General features: G+C 37.3%; 1 protein-coding gene across 7 annotated transcripts in view; it reads left to right on the top strand.

Annotated features, from left to right (window-relative positions):
- Positions 1–16,765, top strand: part of CDK14 (cyclin dependent kinase 14) — a 599,181-nt gene that overhangs the window by 487,281 nt on the left and 95,135 nt on the right. For all 7 annotated transcript variants that reach the window (XR_008296846.1, XM_027071858.2, XM_027071854.2 and 4 more), the window contains one exon: positions 11,935–12,074. Coding sequence is in view for 6 of the 7 variants with exons in the window: in XM_027071858.2 (XP_026927659.1) it covers positions 11,935–12,074 (140 nt within the window). In the remaining variant the exon portion in view is untranslated. The remainder of the gene's footprint in view (positions 1–11,934; positions 12,075–16,765) is intronic.

The following is a 16,765-nucleotide window of genomic DNA, read 5'->3' as shown; positions in this document are numbered from 1 at the left end:
ATTTTTAAAAATTATATTATTTAGACAATTAGAGGTTGAGTACATATGAGTTACATATAAGCTATTAAAAAATAAAACTTTACAGGGCACCTGGGTGGTTCAGTTGGTTAAGTGTTCAACTTTGGCTCAGGTCATGATCTCATGGTCCATGGATTCGAGCCCTGTGTGGGGCTCTGTGTTAACAGCTTGGAGCCTGGAGCCTGCTTCAGATTCTATGTCTCCCTGTCTCTCTCTGCCCCTCTCCTGCTTGTGCTCTCTCTCCTGTCTCTCAAAAATAAATAAACATTAAAAAAATTATAAATAAATAAATAAATGAATAAGACTTTACAACTAAAAAAAGTAACTGCTACTAGGCACTGCGAAGAATTGGAGAGGAAATTAACATAGAATGTCTGCAAAAATAATGTAGTGAACTAGTTAACCATCTCCTTTGTATAAACAGGTTAAATGAAAGCATGGTCTGTCTTTGTAGTAGTTAAGTAAAAATAAGCTTAAATACACAATAGCTTTTGTTGAAAATAATATAGCAAGAGGTTCACTTAGTTTATCTCCACGAATATTTTATGATATCTGTATCAGTAGATTTATAAAATGTAAACATGAAAATCTATAGCTTCATATTAGTACATGGGAAATGCTAAGTATAATCTATAGCTTCATATGAGTACCTAGGAAAGGCTAGTATAATCATGTGATAAATTAACCAATTTGTAAAAGCCAGACCACTTTTTATATGATTTTGGAGTGAACTTAAACATCGCAAAGACGTTTGTTTTCCAGGGAGGGTAGAAAATAGTAATAAATAAAATCAAAGCTAGGAAATTTGGGATAAATATTATCTAACTAAGCTCTAAAGTCCAAGACAAGAATTTAATATTTTCCTCTTTCTGGTCCACTTTTTTGGCATTTATAATACTCTTGAGTGTCAATGGTAGTGTTTTCAAGAACTTGATTGATTCATATCCTGCTGAGGACTCTCCAGCATTTTGTGTACTTTTCCACCAGATAGAGTTTACTGTAATAGCAACTATGTATTGAGTAAGGGTTAGAGATGAAGGAGAGACTGAGAAGTATGAATTAACATGACTAACTTTGGGCTCTATTCATCTTATCCATGTAAAAGCTGGACTCTCTTTGTTGTCTTTATTTAATATTGGGCCATGCGGGTGTTAACAAGAATATATAAAGAGTATTTCTACAGAAATAGAGTTCAGAATTATAGAAAAAAGAGAAATATAGAAAAATGTCAGGTTTCCGTAAGGAAAACTTTAACCCAATAACCCTCTTACCAACTTGGTAACACACATCTTGTAGGTGTGTAGGCATGTATGGTATTAGTACTAAATCTTTGGTGTGACATGTAATGGACACTAAGACTCAAGAGTCACAAACCTAGATACTCTTCATTTTGACCCTTTGATTATCTAGATCAAATAAAATAATACATGTGAAAGCATTTTGTAAACTGTAGAGTTCCTTATCTATAACATTATCATGATACAATATTTTGACGGTCAGGTGAACTGACCACTATAGGAATGAGTGTCTTCCATGGGAGATTGTGTCATTAAACAGTTTCACCAGAATAAATGAATGAGAACTGAACAATTTTCTATGCACAACAAAACACAACCTATTTATGGAAACTGATATTAAAATGTTATCTGCTTACCTTGAGGGGAGGAATCTCATTAAATTTTTTTTTTCTATAGCAGTGCATTGACAAAGGAAGTCTCAGCATTAAATAACTCTGTGTTCAGTATTAATGTAACTAAGAGTCTTGCCTTTCTTTTCATTGCACAGCCTAGCACCTGGGGTTGAGAAGTTCACTGCCCAGGCTTAAACCTTTCCTTATTAGTTTTTATCTTCCCCAAAAGTTTATTCCAATGTCAGGGGTTTCCTTCATGCTCTGCTTGACAAATTACTGACCCCTCTTTGCAAAATGAATAAATTTAAGCCTATTTTCTAAACATAAGTCACTTTTTGAAAAATCAGAGCAGTTTTATGACCACAGTCCTCCCTCTAAGTCAAAAGCTTTGATAAGAAGGTAATTAAATGAGCATTCTGCTTTTGATGTGTAGACAAGAAAGAATACTGCATCTGACAGTCCTGGTCAGTACAGTTGAGGAAACAGCCTGCCTTTATGGGTGGGTGGGCTTCTTCACAAATCATTTGCAAGAGATTAATTGCTGTATAATCCAGTGGCCAATGCCCACATTGGCATCTTTGCCACAGTGACAGTATGTGTAAGGACCCAGGGCCCCAGCTTTGCCCTGTGAAGAGTGACAGTGAGTGAGTCAAGTGTGAATATAGAGACCTTCAGCATCTCACTCGGGTTGCTCTATTTCCTGTGAGACCAAGCACATAGAATGCTCCACATACAGGCCTACAGTGTATGTAGTTCTGTGCCATCATAGAATGCAGGAAGGAATAGTCTAGAAATTTTTGTTCCCTTTTACTTCCTCTTCAACTGTTATATAGAAGGTAGTATCTCCATTGAATGCTCTAAACAGATGGAACCTATTACATCTCTACTTTGTATGTCTAGTTTTCATTAGCTAAAATATTAATAAATCCCAGTGAAGATTTTTATAGAGATATTTGGAAGGTGACAAAATGTGACTTGTCTTAGTTGTTCCAAAAGCAGATGTATCATTAATTTTAGAGGAAGTGTCTTCAAATTACAGTGTGTAAAAAAACAAAAAACAAAAAACAAAAAACAAAAAAAAACTTGTTCTGCTAGTTTGATGTACCTTTAAAAAGACAAGAACCAATTTCCTTCTTACTGAAAGAAAGAAAAAGAGGAAAGAAAGAAAGGGAGAGAGAGAAAATTGAAGGAAAGAGAGAGAGGGAGACACAATCTGAAGCAGGCTCCAGGCTCTGAGCTGTCAGGACAGAGCCTGACACAGGGCTCAAACTCATGAACTGCAAGATCATGACCTGAGCCAAAGTCAGACACTTAACTGACTGAGCCACCCAGGCACCCCTAAGAGATGTATACTTTGAAGATGTACCTTAAGGACTGGGGCTTGACCTTAAGATGTTTTTGCTCAAAACTGATTGCTTTTTATATGCATGTTTCTCAGGTAAAGTTTCTATAAGTGTAATAGTCGATATACTGTGTCCTCACATAAACACTCAGTCATTCAGCAGATGTCCTATTCCCAGGCTACACTGGGAATCATGCCTTATAGGAAGTAGCCCCTTGCTGCCTCACCATAGCTCCACTCTGTCTCTTTTCTGCCCCATCATATTCATCCTTCACCTTCATTTCTGTCTTCTCCACTTTATCAGTCTCCTTTAATCTGGCAAAACACTCGGATTCACTTTGCTCTTTGTTTTCAGGATGACTTAGAAACTTAGGTGAGCTTTCAAGGCAGTTAGTTGACAGGTTGAGTGAAGAGAGGCACGTTAGATCATCTCACTGGTGACAAGGGGGGACATTCTGGTAGGTTCGTGATAGCAGGCAAGTGTGGCTATGCTAACCCTCCCTGCGTCTAGCTCACAATGAGGTTCTTCCTAGATTGGAGGGCATATAACCTTAGAGCTAGACAGCCTTCAAAGACCATGTGTTTCATCGTCCTCATTCTTGAGGTGCAGAAACTGACCAGCACATGGAATAAAGGAAACATCCTGCTCCATACCCCTGGTCTGAGGCAGTCATTTACTCTTCATGTCACCTTCTTTCATATCTTTCTTTTTAATGCAAGTAAAGTTGTGTGTGTGTGTGTGTGTGTTGTGTGGGTATGGATAAGAACTAGGAAAGTGAAAAATATTCATTATGATTAGAATAGCAACATACCATTATTTTCAACTATACTAAAAGCATTTGTTTGAAACTTACTCATAAGGTGCTCTCCACACACATTCTGAATTCAGTAGAGATTGTTTCTTTTCATTGTCATCTAGATTTATAATTTTAAAATTCCTTAGGTTTTTCAGAGAGTTTCCACAAACAAAAAACATCTTTTACTTTTTAAAAATGAATATGGAATGAACGTGAAATTCCTCTGTCCCGCATACCCTACCATGTTTATGTGACCCTTCATGAACATGGAGCTCCCTGAATCCACCCTCCCAGCTGATAGGCACAGTCTGACAGCCAGAGGCCGGTCCCCGCTTGGTGACGTGGGATCAAGCACTGAAGTCAGTGGGAAGGCCTCACCACTGGCAGGAGCACCTCCCCATTTGTCAGGACATCCCCTGAGCCATTGCACACCGCCCCCTGCCGAGACATGGAAGTCCTGATGTCAGCCACTCACAAGAGTCAGCTGTCCACCCCTAAGGGTTGAATGTTCCTGGTGACAATCTGCAACAACTCATCTCTCTGCACTCTTCCCTCTGCTGAATTTCCTTGGCGAGTTCCCCTGATCCTACCATCTCACATCTCTAGATGGCCTAATGTCCATCCTTCATAATCAAGATGTAGAACCATCTGAGAAAATTCTCTTGTGCCCTTTGTTAACCCTTCCCACACCCAGCTTCTGACAACCACTCTTTAATTTCTATAATTTTGCCTTTTCCAGAATGTCATATAAGTGGAATTATTGAGTATGTATGTAGCCTTTGGCTTCTTTCATTTAGGCAGTGCATTTGAGACTGCATATAAAGTTGAGTGGTGAAAGAACATTCGCCTAAAACTTCAGTTAGCTGATTTTGAGGCTTCATAGAGGTGATGTAAAAGAAGTAATTGTTGTTTTGTTTGTTTGTTTGTTTGTTTGTTTGTTTTTAAGTAGGGAAACAACACTGATATAGTGATTCCAGAGAGAAAGTCCTAAACATTACAAGTATAGATGATTTTATAGTAACGAATTAGATTGAAAAGATTATAAATAAATGCTTATGGCAGGGACAAGTCTCTCCTACTAGCACAAAAATTGACCTAAAATGCTGGAGAAGACACAACAAGCACATGCTTTCAAATGCATATGTATAGCTGAACCAACATAACATTAAGTGAAATCTCCAGGCATCAAGAATGAAGAAACCAGAGTGATAAGTAAGTATTAAAGTTGCGGCTACCCTGGAGATATTGTTAAAACAGGAACGCGGAACCATTTCGGGGTCAGGAAACAAAGCTTTGGGCCTGAGAAAGGCACAGCATAGGAATCCAGATTCCCCACATAGTCAAGACACTCAAAACACTTCAACCTCAGTAATGGGCTGGCTGAAAAACATCTGCTTCCAGCTGAGAGACTGGCAAGGACAACTGTGTTGGCCTTGGCTCTGGATGGGGATGAAAAAGTCCCCTGAAAATTCTAGAATTTTAGATTTAAATTTACAGAACTCACATGGTTGCAGAAGCCAACAGAAAGAACTTGGAGTGCCTAAGTGTTAAGAGAGCCTCAGGGCTCTTGGCAGAAGCAAAAGAAAATCCCTATGGAGAAAGATATTCTCAACCCAGTCCCCTCAGGATTCCCACAGATTAACATTAGCCAAACATGAGCTCACAATCCAGAATTATAAAACATCTGAGAAAAAGTCATTGTGAGTGAGGGTCAGTAGCAAAAGCAACAAAATTGGCCACCTCACCCAGAACCTCAGATATTGGAAATTATGAGACATAGAGCATAGCTATATTTAAAATGCTATAAAGAAAGAAAAGATCAAATCTAAAACTTGAACAAGAAGTCATCAAAACTGGACACACATATTTGTCAAAGACTTAAAAAGAACTTCTAAAAACAAAATGAACAAGGAAAACAGCCTATTAGATGCAGCTTATTAGAGAATTAGTTGAACTGGAAGATAGCTCTGAAGTAATTGCTCAGAATGGAGAGCACAGGGAGGGACAGAAGGAAAATATGAAAGAACAAGTAAAGGCACGGAAAATTTTGGAAGATGGCATTACGTTGTGGTTACAAAATGAGAGAAGGGAGAGAATGGGGATAAGCAATATTTGAAAAGTAATGACTAATGGGGTGCCTGCTTGGCTCAGTTGGTTGAACGTCGGACTTTGGCTCAGGTCATGATCTCGCAGTTCATGAGTTCAAGCCCTGTGTCGGGCTCTGTGCTGACAGCTCAGAGCCTGGAGCCTGTTTCAGATTCTGTGTCTCCCTCTCTCTCTCTGACCTTCCCCCATTCATGCTCTTTCTCTCTCTGTCTCAAAAATAAATAAACGTTTAAAAAAAACTAAAGAAATAAAAAGAAAAGTAATGACTGAGATTTTTTCCAGGATTGTTGAAAGACATGAAGCCTCATATTCAGGAAACACTGAATACCAAGCAGGTGAAATCAAAAGAACACCTTACACTGCAATCCTAAAAGGAGGAAGATAAGAGCTGGCAGCGGCAACAACAGAAGCCAGTGAAATAATATCTTCAGAGTTAGGGGGAAAGGCTTTGAACCTGCAGTTATATCTGCAGCGAAACTATTATCCTGTATGAAAACAAAACGGAGAGAATTTGCCACTAAGTTCTTTCATCGTGGAAAGAACTTCTGACATGTATATTTCAGATACAAAAAAACTAAGGAAGAGAAGGAACGTATGAAACATGAAAAGAAAGGTGATTAAATAAGTTATAAACATCAGTAAATCTAAGTAATAATAACAATAGCGTCATTTAATATGTGTGTTTTTGAAAATCACAGAAAATAGGAATAAAATATGAGACAATCCCACATGAAACATGGGACTAGTATCACAAGAAGTGAGGTGTTCCCATGTTCTTGTATCATTCAGCAGGAAGGTGAAGCTACAGTTTAAACGTTAAGCAGTTAAAGAGAAATGTTCAAAAGTTAAGGAGCTGCCCACTAGAACTGAGGGTGAAGGTGTAAAGTGTGGAAGGTTCTTCTGAGATCCTTGATGGTAAAAAACAAAAACAAAACAAAACCAACTGACCCCAAAAGAGGACACCCCTGACTGCAGATTGGGCAGCTCTGTGGTGCTCTTGGTCACATATTTATTAAGTTCTGAAGGGCAGTGGAGACCTGTTAAGAACACAGCACAACTTCTGTACATACAAGTGAACTATAGAAATTCATTACTGTTCCACCAAGAAGCTCCATGAGACGAGTTAACTAGGACACAGGAGGGTGGGTTTAAAATCAGGAAAGCATTTTACAAGCTTTCTGACCTAGATGGGCTAAACCTGGGGGAACTTCCTTTCTCTTGCCTCATTACTGGATTAAAAAATTGCTGCTGCTAGCTTGGGGGTTCATTTCATTTCCCATTACTCCCAACTTCTCACTCAAAGCACGGAGAGTTCCAAGTATAGTTAGTATATTGAAGTAGACTACAGTTTCTTTACATCACTTCTATATTCTATATTCTTTTTTTTTAATTTCTCATAATCCGGTTGAGTGTTTTTTAACTACATATGGCTCAGATGAACTGACCAACTCTTGTGAAGTCATACACTGGACAGTCTAAGCAGTGTGACCCTAAACAAATTTATAGAGAAACTTAAATAGTCTGGCATTACCACATAGTAAGGATATGTGAAGCAACCTGACCACACTGCTCTTGTGGAGAAAGAAGGCATCCAGGTCCTGGACTGACCATCTGGGGGTGGTGCACTACCATCCAGACAGGCTGTTGAGGACCTGTTAGGTTTCATAAAAATGACGTTTCTTGAAGAACCTGGCTGTTGTGTCACTGTCATCATGTTGGGGGTCTTGGGAGAGCTCTAATCTGGTTGTCCTAGCACTAATTGAAGGTGGCATGAAATATAAAGGTGCAGCAAAGTTTATTAGACAAATTAGAGCTTTTAAAAGCAAGCAACTTTTTGTCCTAAAATCTAGCTGTACTTCATAGATACCAGTAGTCATAAAAACTGCGGCTACAGTCAATAAAACTGGTCTACTGATGGTATTGCCTTGGAAATGGAGCTTAAGACAGGACCCAGTTTATCATACATTATTAGCCAACACATAAGCTTGGTGAATGATAAATCTAATGAAGCTTTCATAGGAGTATTGATAAGCAGTTTTATCAGGCTTCAAGCTTGGCAGAGTTGCAGCCTCTGTGTTTGGATTATCATCGGCCTGTTTGGAAACTTAGCAAAGGATTCTTGCTGTTCAGCATTTAAAACATGCTTATCAGTTTTTATCAGTTGACCTTTCCTGAAAGCGTGCAGTTTGAGTTATGTCTTCTTCACATCTATTCACATGCCAGAATTTTATCAATATATAAAAAATTGTAAGAGATTGGGTGCCAAAATACCCAGCCGCGATACTTGAATGTTATTAATATCTACAAAATTAAAATTCAAGAACTACGGAAAACAATCTAGATCTTCTGTGGTTTATCCCTTCAGTCATTTCACACATTGACGGTAGGGCCCATATGGCTATTTGCCTGCTACTTTATGTTTATGTCTCTCACATTTAAAATGGTATTCATCAGGTTGTGTAACCAATGATTTTGTTGGCTTTTAACCAAGTCTTATAATGATTTTTTAACATCTTTCTCTAAATCTCATTTTGTGTTATTATGAAAACCTCCATTTTGAAAATCACAAACCTCTGGTTGAAAAGTTCACATAAAGTCCACATTGTAACAGAAGCACATATCTTTAACGTCTCCAGACAGAAACGTCTTAAAGTTAATTGAATGTTTGCACTTTGGGATGCAAGTTAAAAGAGAGGGTGGAAAGGGTGAGAGTGAGCTGTTAAGTGCTTTTAGTAAAAAGTAGTGCTTGTCTTGTGTAGGACATATTGAATATGCCTTTTAGTAAATACTTGTTTTTAAAGTAAACGTGCTTTGTTCTTGTAGCTCAAATAATTCTTAATCATAAAATTTCTGAAAATTCTGTAATTTTTTCCTATTTTTATTGGAAGTTGCTTGCCAACTTCTGTTGTTAAAAGTGTGAACTTTTTCCTTCTCTCCCAATCTTGTAAAAAGAGAATTTAGTTTCTGCTAATGAATTGAGTAGATGTCTAATATTTTTTTTTCCTGTTGATCTGTGTAACAATATTTGTATACTTGACAACTTGTCTTATGTAATTGGTAAGACAATTGGTGCTGGGTATTAATGTTCAATCATATATTTATAATGTCTGGAATGTATAAATACAGTTACAAAAAACAATTTGTCAGTGTCCATCAGCTTGTAAAAACTTAGTGCAAGAGTTTAAACATCTAAATAAATACTGAAATGAGAAAGAAGAAAGAAAGAAAAAGCTAAGAGTAATCATTAAACAGATAGATATAGAATGTGTAATTTCTAAAATAGAGGATGGAGATCTTCAGTTTTAAAATTCAATTTAAAAGGAGGCAGGAAAAGAGAAAAAAACACAAGAATAAAATAGAATGCCGTATTAAGATGTTAGTAGTAATTCCAAATATGTCAGTAATCTCAAACTGTAAATGGACTAAATTTTCTCCTTGGATAAATATTAAATCCAGCTATATACTATTTGTGAAAGAGGTATCTTAAAATTATGGATAGGAAACATTAAAAGTAAGAAAATGACAAAGGTACACCAGGCAAGTACTACACAAAAGCTGAGGTCATTAAATGAATATAAGAAAAAAAAAAATGAACGTTAGTCCAAAAGCTTTACTGAAAATAAAGAAGTTCACTACAGAGAGATTAAAGACTAAATTTACCAGGGAAAGATAAAAATGCTAAACTATTACACATTAAATTACCTAGCTCTAGAATATATAAAACAAAATTTAATGGAATTACAAGGGAAGATTTTTAAATAGAAAGTGAAGACAACCAAATCGTTCTGGCATTCTGATAACGAGCACTTACGGCTTGGGAGAAGATGTCCAAATAAGGTATCCTGGAAGTGTCATATCTCAAACAACTTGGATGGACTCAGAAAGTGGTTCACGAAATGACAGACGGTGATGTTGAAAATGTGGAGAGTTGGAATAAAAGTGGTTCTTGAAATGCAAATGAGGAAATAGCAAGCATTCTAAATTAAAATAATTTTGTGATAATTTAAATATTTGTATATAGCCTGCATATCACAAATAAGCATTTGATTATCTCATCAACCTTAAGGTTTGACGTCAGTCCATTTGGGGAAGGTGAAATGGAATTGTCTTATATCAGTTAATTCTTTATATTTAGGTATTATATGCACTAAGTCTGAATGTAATCGACAGTTATACAGATTGTGATTCATTGCATATTGGAGCTGGAAGGACTGTAGACATAAGGTGGTTCATCACTCTTGTAACAGAATTAAGCCCCAAAATTCAAATCTAGTCTCAGTCTGGCACTGTTGTTCTGTTTCATCAAAGCTATGTAAAATTGATACCAATGATCGTGTTCACCATGATTATATATAAAATGTAAATTCAATATAAGTGCAGCTTTTACCATGAGCTTTACCTAATCTCAAACTTTGCCTTTGGTATTTTAAAAGATGTTAATGAAGTTTATAATAATGAAAATCTTAGGAAGAGGAAGCAATAATATGGATGGCTGTGGCCCCTCTTAAAGGAAAGGAGAAAAAAAACAAACTGTAGAGAATTTAGAGAATGCTTCCTTTTCCTGTGGACAAATTTGTCTTTTCCAGGCTGAGACATTTAAAATCAATCCACTGATAAGTTGTTTTTTAAACAGCCACTGCAGCAAATACTGAACCCATCTGTAAGACCTTCATTTATGAAGACTTAGAGAGGCCTCTTAGGGGGGTTCCTCCAAGTAGTATTTTTCTTTGCTCTTTCCCTGCTTCTTTTGCTCCCCGAATTCATTACCTCCTTTCCTCTTCCTCACTTTCAATCTTCCCCTCCCCTATAACAATTTTAAATCAATGCTGAAGAGCAGCTTGAGTACAAGAAGGGGGAGAATTGTTGGTTATTGAAGAAAGTTCATTGACCATGTGCTTAGTAGCTTCAAGACTTTTGAAAAAATACTCACCAGCAGATGCAACTTGCCCTCACACTTTCTGGCTCTTTCTGAGAGTCAGTGTCCTTTATTGCACCTTGTTACAGCAGACACTCAGGAATCCACGGGTTGCCTTTAGAAATTTTCTGAAACAAATGCAAACCACTTTAGAGTCAAGTAATTGTAGATGGGTTTAAATCCACTCAACGTGCTAATTGAGTAATCCACTTGCACTGCCATTAGATGGAAACAGAGTTCCCTTGGTCAACTAAATAAATACAAGGGTGTGTGGAAAGTGCCTATAAAGGTGCTTGACACGTGTTCAACTATCCATCAATGTCAGCCATTATCGGGAATACTTCTATTATCATTTTTATGTTAATTATCTGAGCTTGATTGTGCTGAGTTGTGAAATAGAGATTCCACGAAAACCAAGGCTGGGCTGGACTGTGTGATCTGGTATGCATATGGAAGTTGTACCACATGGGAGATTTGACTTCTCTGCTTTTTTGGTAATCTTAAGACACATAGTTTCTATCTACCATTGTTTTAATGATCATCTTGAATTAATTCAGCCCCATGTGGGTTATACATATTCCCTTTGTTAACTTCATGTTAATATTATGATTGTTGATATGTGACAGGGTACTTATGCCAATAATTTTATATTCAATGTAAGAAAATGTAAATTCTTAGAGGAAAAGTAACTTTAGTAACTAGAGAACTTAATAGTAGTTTTATTTTAATTCTCCTAATTATTTTGTATTAACTTTCCTATAAATGTATCCAGATGTGTATGCAATAGGTAGATTCTGTGAACAAATTCTGGTAACTCTTTGATAAATTGTCTCCTGAAATTTTCTATCTCGGCACCTTGTTCTATCCTGAAAGTATCAACCCTGTACTTATACTAGAAATGTTTTAAATCAATGAAACGGAGATATCGAGAGTAAAAGCTAGTTTAAATTAACAGATACTCTGAGAACCAACATGAATTCTGCTTCTTTTTATTTTCAGCAGATAATTTAACTTGCTTTTTGGCCAGGAATAAATAAGTTCCAAAAACAATTAGGTGAATTTTATGTCTTATTTAGTGGATTTTCTTGTTTGGTCTGATTTCTCTCTTTTTTGCTTGTGTTTTCAGGCTCAGCTATGTGAATTATGCAGAGGATCTGGCCTCCAAGCTCCTACAGTGTTCCCCAAAGAACAGACTATCAGCACAGGCTGCCTTGAGCCACGAGTATTTTAGTGACCTGCCCCCACGGCTATGGGAACTGACCGATAGTGAGTATGACAAATCTGAAACATCCAATCAAAGAAGCCGTATCATTGTAGCATCTATGTGTAACATATTTATAGAATGTTCATGTTTTTATGTGTGCATATGCAAGATTATGTATGTTTGCATACTCATTACATGTACACATATATGTGTGTGTATGTATTTATATGCAGGGGTTGGGGGAGGGCTAGTGAGAGATTGAGAGAGAGAGAGAGAATGAGGGAAAGGGAGTCATGTGTGTATATATTTAGTGGAATCCTGCCATTCAATTCCTAGCTTACCAGACAGAGGAAGAAAATGGATTCCTTTTTTTGCTATCTCTGCTCTGCAGTCTGCAACTGCATGTCTTTGTATTTGATTATGTATGTGTCCAAAAGAATGATCTGAGCAGTCATAAAGGAAAAGGAAAATATGATTTACATATTTAGTGCTTCATGCATGGAGTACTTTTTAACTGGCTGCAGTACACAGAGGAGAAATGATTCATTTTTGTTTGATTCTCAGAGACCATCTTGGTTGTAACAATAACGGTAAAAAGGGCTGCTATGCAGTGAGATGACAAAGAGTTGGCAATTGGCTAATGCACTGAATTGACATGTAGGAACCGAAGACTTGTAATTCATTTTAACTACAAATGCTTTTGGTATTCATACAGACAGCTCCTCTCTGGATCTTTTTAAAACAAAACACATTCCTGGGTGGGTTTTTGTTTTGTTTTTACAAAAGTGTTCATATTTACACAGCCTTTTTCAATTACATTTTAAATATTTGGGAGATTTATGGCTGGGAGGATCTCATCTTTCTTCCAAAGTGTGAAACAGAATTCTTGTGAAATTTTGCGAAACACTATTGCAGTAAGAACATTTTTGTTCAATGGCGATGCGTTCTTTTCCAAATGCCAATTCTACATATTCCTTCCCATACTCTTTTCTGACTGCCTTAAAAATTAATATACTGCATGTAGGCATAGATATTTATAATATATTTATTAATCCTTGGGTACATACTTACCATACATAACATAAAGTTATTTATGGGTACATAACATAAAGTTATTTAATCTCCTAGACTTTAAACTTTTTCTCCCATTGTAGTATTAGATTCTCCTTGACAACATCACCCTTTATTTTGCAGCTAAGTCCCAAGTAACAACTCCTCTGGGTATTTCTACCCTAAATCATTTTTGATATCCCACATTTAATTTGAATTTCTTTTTTTTTTACCCTAAACTGTCTATAGATATATTAATCCACTACTCCCCCTTATGCTTAGTAAGTCTTCCTTAACATTTTATATATTCCCAACCCATATTTATTCTATACTCTGCCCTACTTTCTTTCTAAAACTCTACCCACTGACCATTATGCTAGCTATTCCCATTTTTTTTTAAGATAAAATTTCTATGGAAAAATAAAGAATTAGTGATCCATACTGAGAAAAAGAGATATAAATGGGCCCATTAGTTTTTGGCTCATCAAATTCAAACATATGGTTTGTTTTCCTATTTAGTATAACTTGTAACTTAATATCACTCCTCCTTGTGACATCTCAATCCCATCTGACTCGATGATTGAGTTTAAGCCAGGATTTTGATGGTCTGTGAATTCTGAATTCTGTAGTGGTACTTTTCTGTTAATATGGACTTATTACCCACTTGCCACTTAGTTTATCAGCCAGTGGTTAAATCCAGTTTCTATCAGTAAGTAAATGCCTGCACATTATCACTCGGCAGCAGGCTGCCACCGGAGACAGCCTTGTCCTCGTCATTAACAAGCACAATGTATGCAGAACACCAGAGGGGAATTAAAACCACAAAAAATACCTCAGGGTGGTATTTTTAATATGAGAATTTAATTTGTAATTTCACAGATTAAGAATTTTGGCTGCATTAATCCCTTTATCAGCTCACAGCAGGCTATTTGCAGAAGCATAACCATAAGGCGGTATTCATTGGCAGAAACACGTCTTTGCATAACGTTAAACATCAGGAGCAGTGAAACCTTTTGAAGGGGGGAGAATAAAGATGAAAAATCATCATATTTTTAAAGCAAGATTCTGCTAAATGCCTCCGGTAACAATTTTGAGTCACAGAAATGCTATTTCTGTGTCTAGTAGATAATCATTATGAAGCATAAATCCAGTCGCAAGAAAGGACAATCCCAGTATTAAATACTATAGCCATTTCCATTTAGAACAACGTGGTGGTCCTTGTAAACATGTTTACAAAACAAAATTCCTAGGCTTTGGAAACTTCGGAACCAAGGTGAAATGACTGCTTTCGGGGACTCTGTTATCTAGGTTAATATTCTGCAGACTATATTTAGAAATTATTCAAATTAAATTTCACATTGGTATTGAGTCTTCTAAAAGTTCACCACCCGGCAAATGGCAGCAGCAAGGGCGTTACCCTTATGTGCTTCCTTTTCAAGGGGATTTGGAAGGAGGTCCACCTGGGAAGAAGTGTTGCAGAACCAATGAATGGATTGTATTAAGCAACCAAGTACTGGTTTAGGTTCATCAATTCCAGGAACCTCCCTGTATTGGTCCGCTCAGGCTGCTATAACAAAATATACCTAGACTGTGGGGGCTTAAACAATTAACATTTATTTCTCATAGTTCTGGAGACTGGGATGTCCACAATTAAGGTGCTGGCATATTTTGTTCCTGGCAAAGCCTCTTCCAGGCTTGCAGAAAGCCATCTTGCTATATCCTCACATGGCAGAGAGATCGATCTCTGTCTCTCTCTCTCCCTCTTCTTACAAAGCCACAAATGTCATCATGTGGGCCTCACCCTCACGACCTCATCTAACCCAAATTATCACCCAAAAGACCCCATCTCCAAATACCATCACACTGGGGATGAAGGCTTCAACATACGAATTTGGGAGGAACACAATTCAGTCCACAATGCCTACATTCTTAAAGATAGTTTATAGCATTTTTTTTAAAAGAATGTCCACAAAAGGAAAATACTTATGCAAGCAGAAGCAAAGCCAGGTTAAAAGGAGCAAATGGAACAAAAATAAATTAAAAGAGCCTTCTTGGCCTACTTTATTATATCAGACTCTGCGAGAAGAGTATCAAGTGTTATAGAATCTTGGTTACACAAAGCATGCAGTTGCTCCATGGATTAATATAAAAAGTAAGTTGTATGCTTATGTCAGACACTTATTTGCTTTGGAAGAACATTTAACAATATAATATCTTTCTTTCTTATGCTGTTGCTTAAAATCTCACCAGTTTACATAATACCAGAACTTAGAAGTAATGTGTTAGTGTGCCACCAAAGGGGGAATTATAAATTTATCGAGCAAGAATAGTGATACCTGGGGATCTGGTAGTTAAAGCTGGCTAATTCGGTGGCACCCTGTCATTCTCCCTCTGTCCTGAAACCCCAACAGCCTTGCCCCACTTCTTCACAGAAATTTAATTGCAGGGAAGTAAATGGAGGGCTGATTTAGAAGAGATTCATTACTTTTCCCAAATACACCACAGGGCATTCTCCTGTGTATACTATCAAGTTACATAAATTATTGAAGCTGAACTACCCTTGTCAAAGTAAATGAACAAAATACACTTCATAGCAGAGAGTCCTTGATTTTATTACATTCATTTGCTAATTCACAAAACTCAGATCTGCAGTAAAAGAAGGCCAACAAATTGATGCAGCGAGAAGAGCACTGAACTGGGAATCAGACCACCTGGGTTCTAGCTTCAGCTCCACGTGGTAACTAGCTGGGCAACTTTGGGCAAATGCCTTGGTCTCTGTGGATTTCTGATTTCTTATTTAGAGACCCAGTGGTCCCTAAGGACCTTTCCAGCTCTAAGGTTTATAAGTTTTCCTACTCATTCCTATGTATTATCCTAAAACAACATTATGCCATTAATGTAGCTCCACACTGTCTTCTTAAAAGTAGGTAAATAAATAAGAATAAAAATGTATAAATATAAGTAAAAATTAAAAAAATAAAACAAACATACCCAGTTCAAATGTATTTGCTGTTTCCAGTTTCTAGACTTCCATTCTCTTGTGAATCCTTTTTTTTTTTTAAGTTTATTTATTTTGGGAGAGAGAGAGTAGGTAGAAGAGGGATAGAGAGAGGGAGAGAGAAATCCCAAGCAGTCTCTGCACTGTCAGCTAAGAGTCTGTCATGGGGCTTGTTCTCATGAACCGTGAGATCATGACCTGAGCTGAAATGAAGAGTTGGGCACTTTAACCAACTGAGCCACCCAGGCGCCCCTCTTGTGAATCCTTCTGAACTAGGCTTTGGTGCCCAACACTCTGGAACTGATGTTCTCAAAGTCTCCATCCTGGTCTTTTCCCAGCCCTCATCTCAGTCCATCAACAGAATCCAACACAACTGTCTACTATCCCTTCCTAGTAACATTTCCTTCACTTGGATTCCAGGACAGGACTCTTTCATGGCTTTCCTTTTGCCTCCCTAAACTGTCCCTTTCAGACTTCTTTGTGGAGTTCTCATCTGCCAGACCTCTCACTTTTAGAGTGCCCTGGAGCATAATCCTCAGATCTTTCTATCTGCATACAGTCCCTAGAGCCTACATGATCTCATTCGGTCTCATGATTTAAGTATCATCTACACACTGACAGCTTCCAGATTTCTATCTCCAGTCCCACCTTTCTTGGCTCCAGACTTGCATATTCGAGCAACTACTCAACACGTACATGTGGCCC

Source organism: Acinonyx jubatus, chromosome A2, assembly GCF_027475565.1.
Source record: "Acinonyx jubatus isolate Ajub_Pintada_27869175 chromosome A2, VMU_Ajub_asm_v1.0, whole genome shotgun sequence".
NCBI classification, from domain to species: domain Eukaryota; kingdom Metazoa; phylum Chordata; class Mammalia; order Carnivora; family Felidae; genus Acinonyx; species Acinonyx jubatus.
Note: the sequence above shows the minus strand (reverse complement) of the source record. Positions and strands in the feature narration are given on the sequence as shown.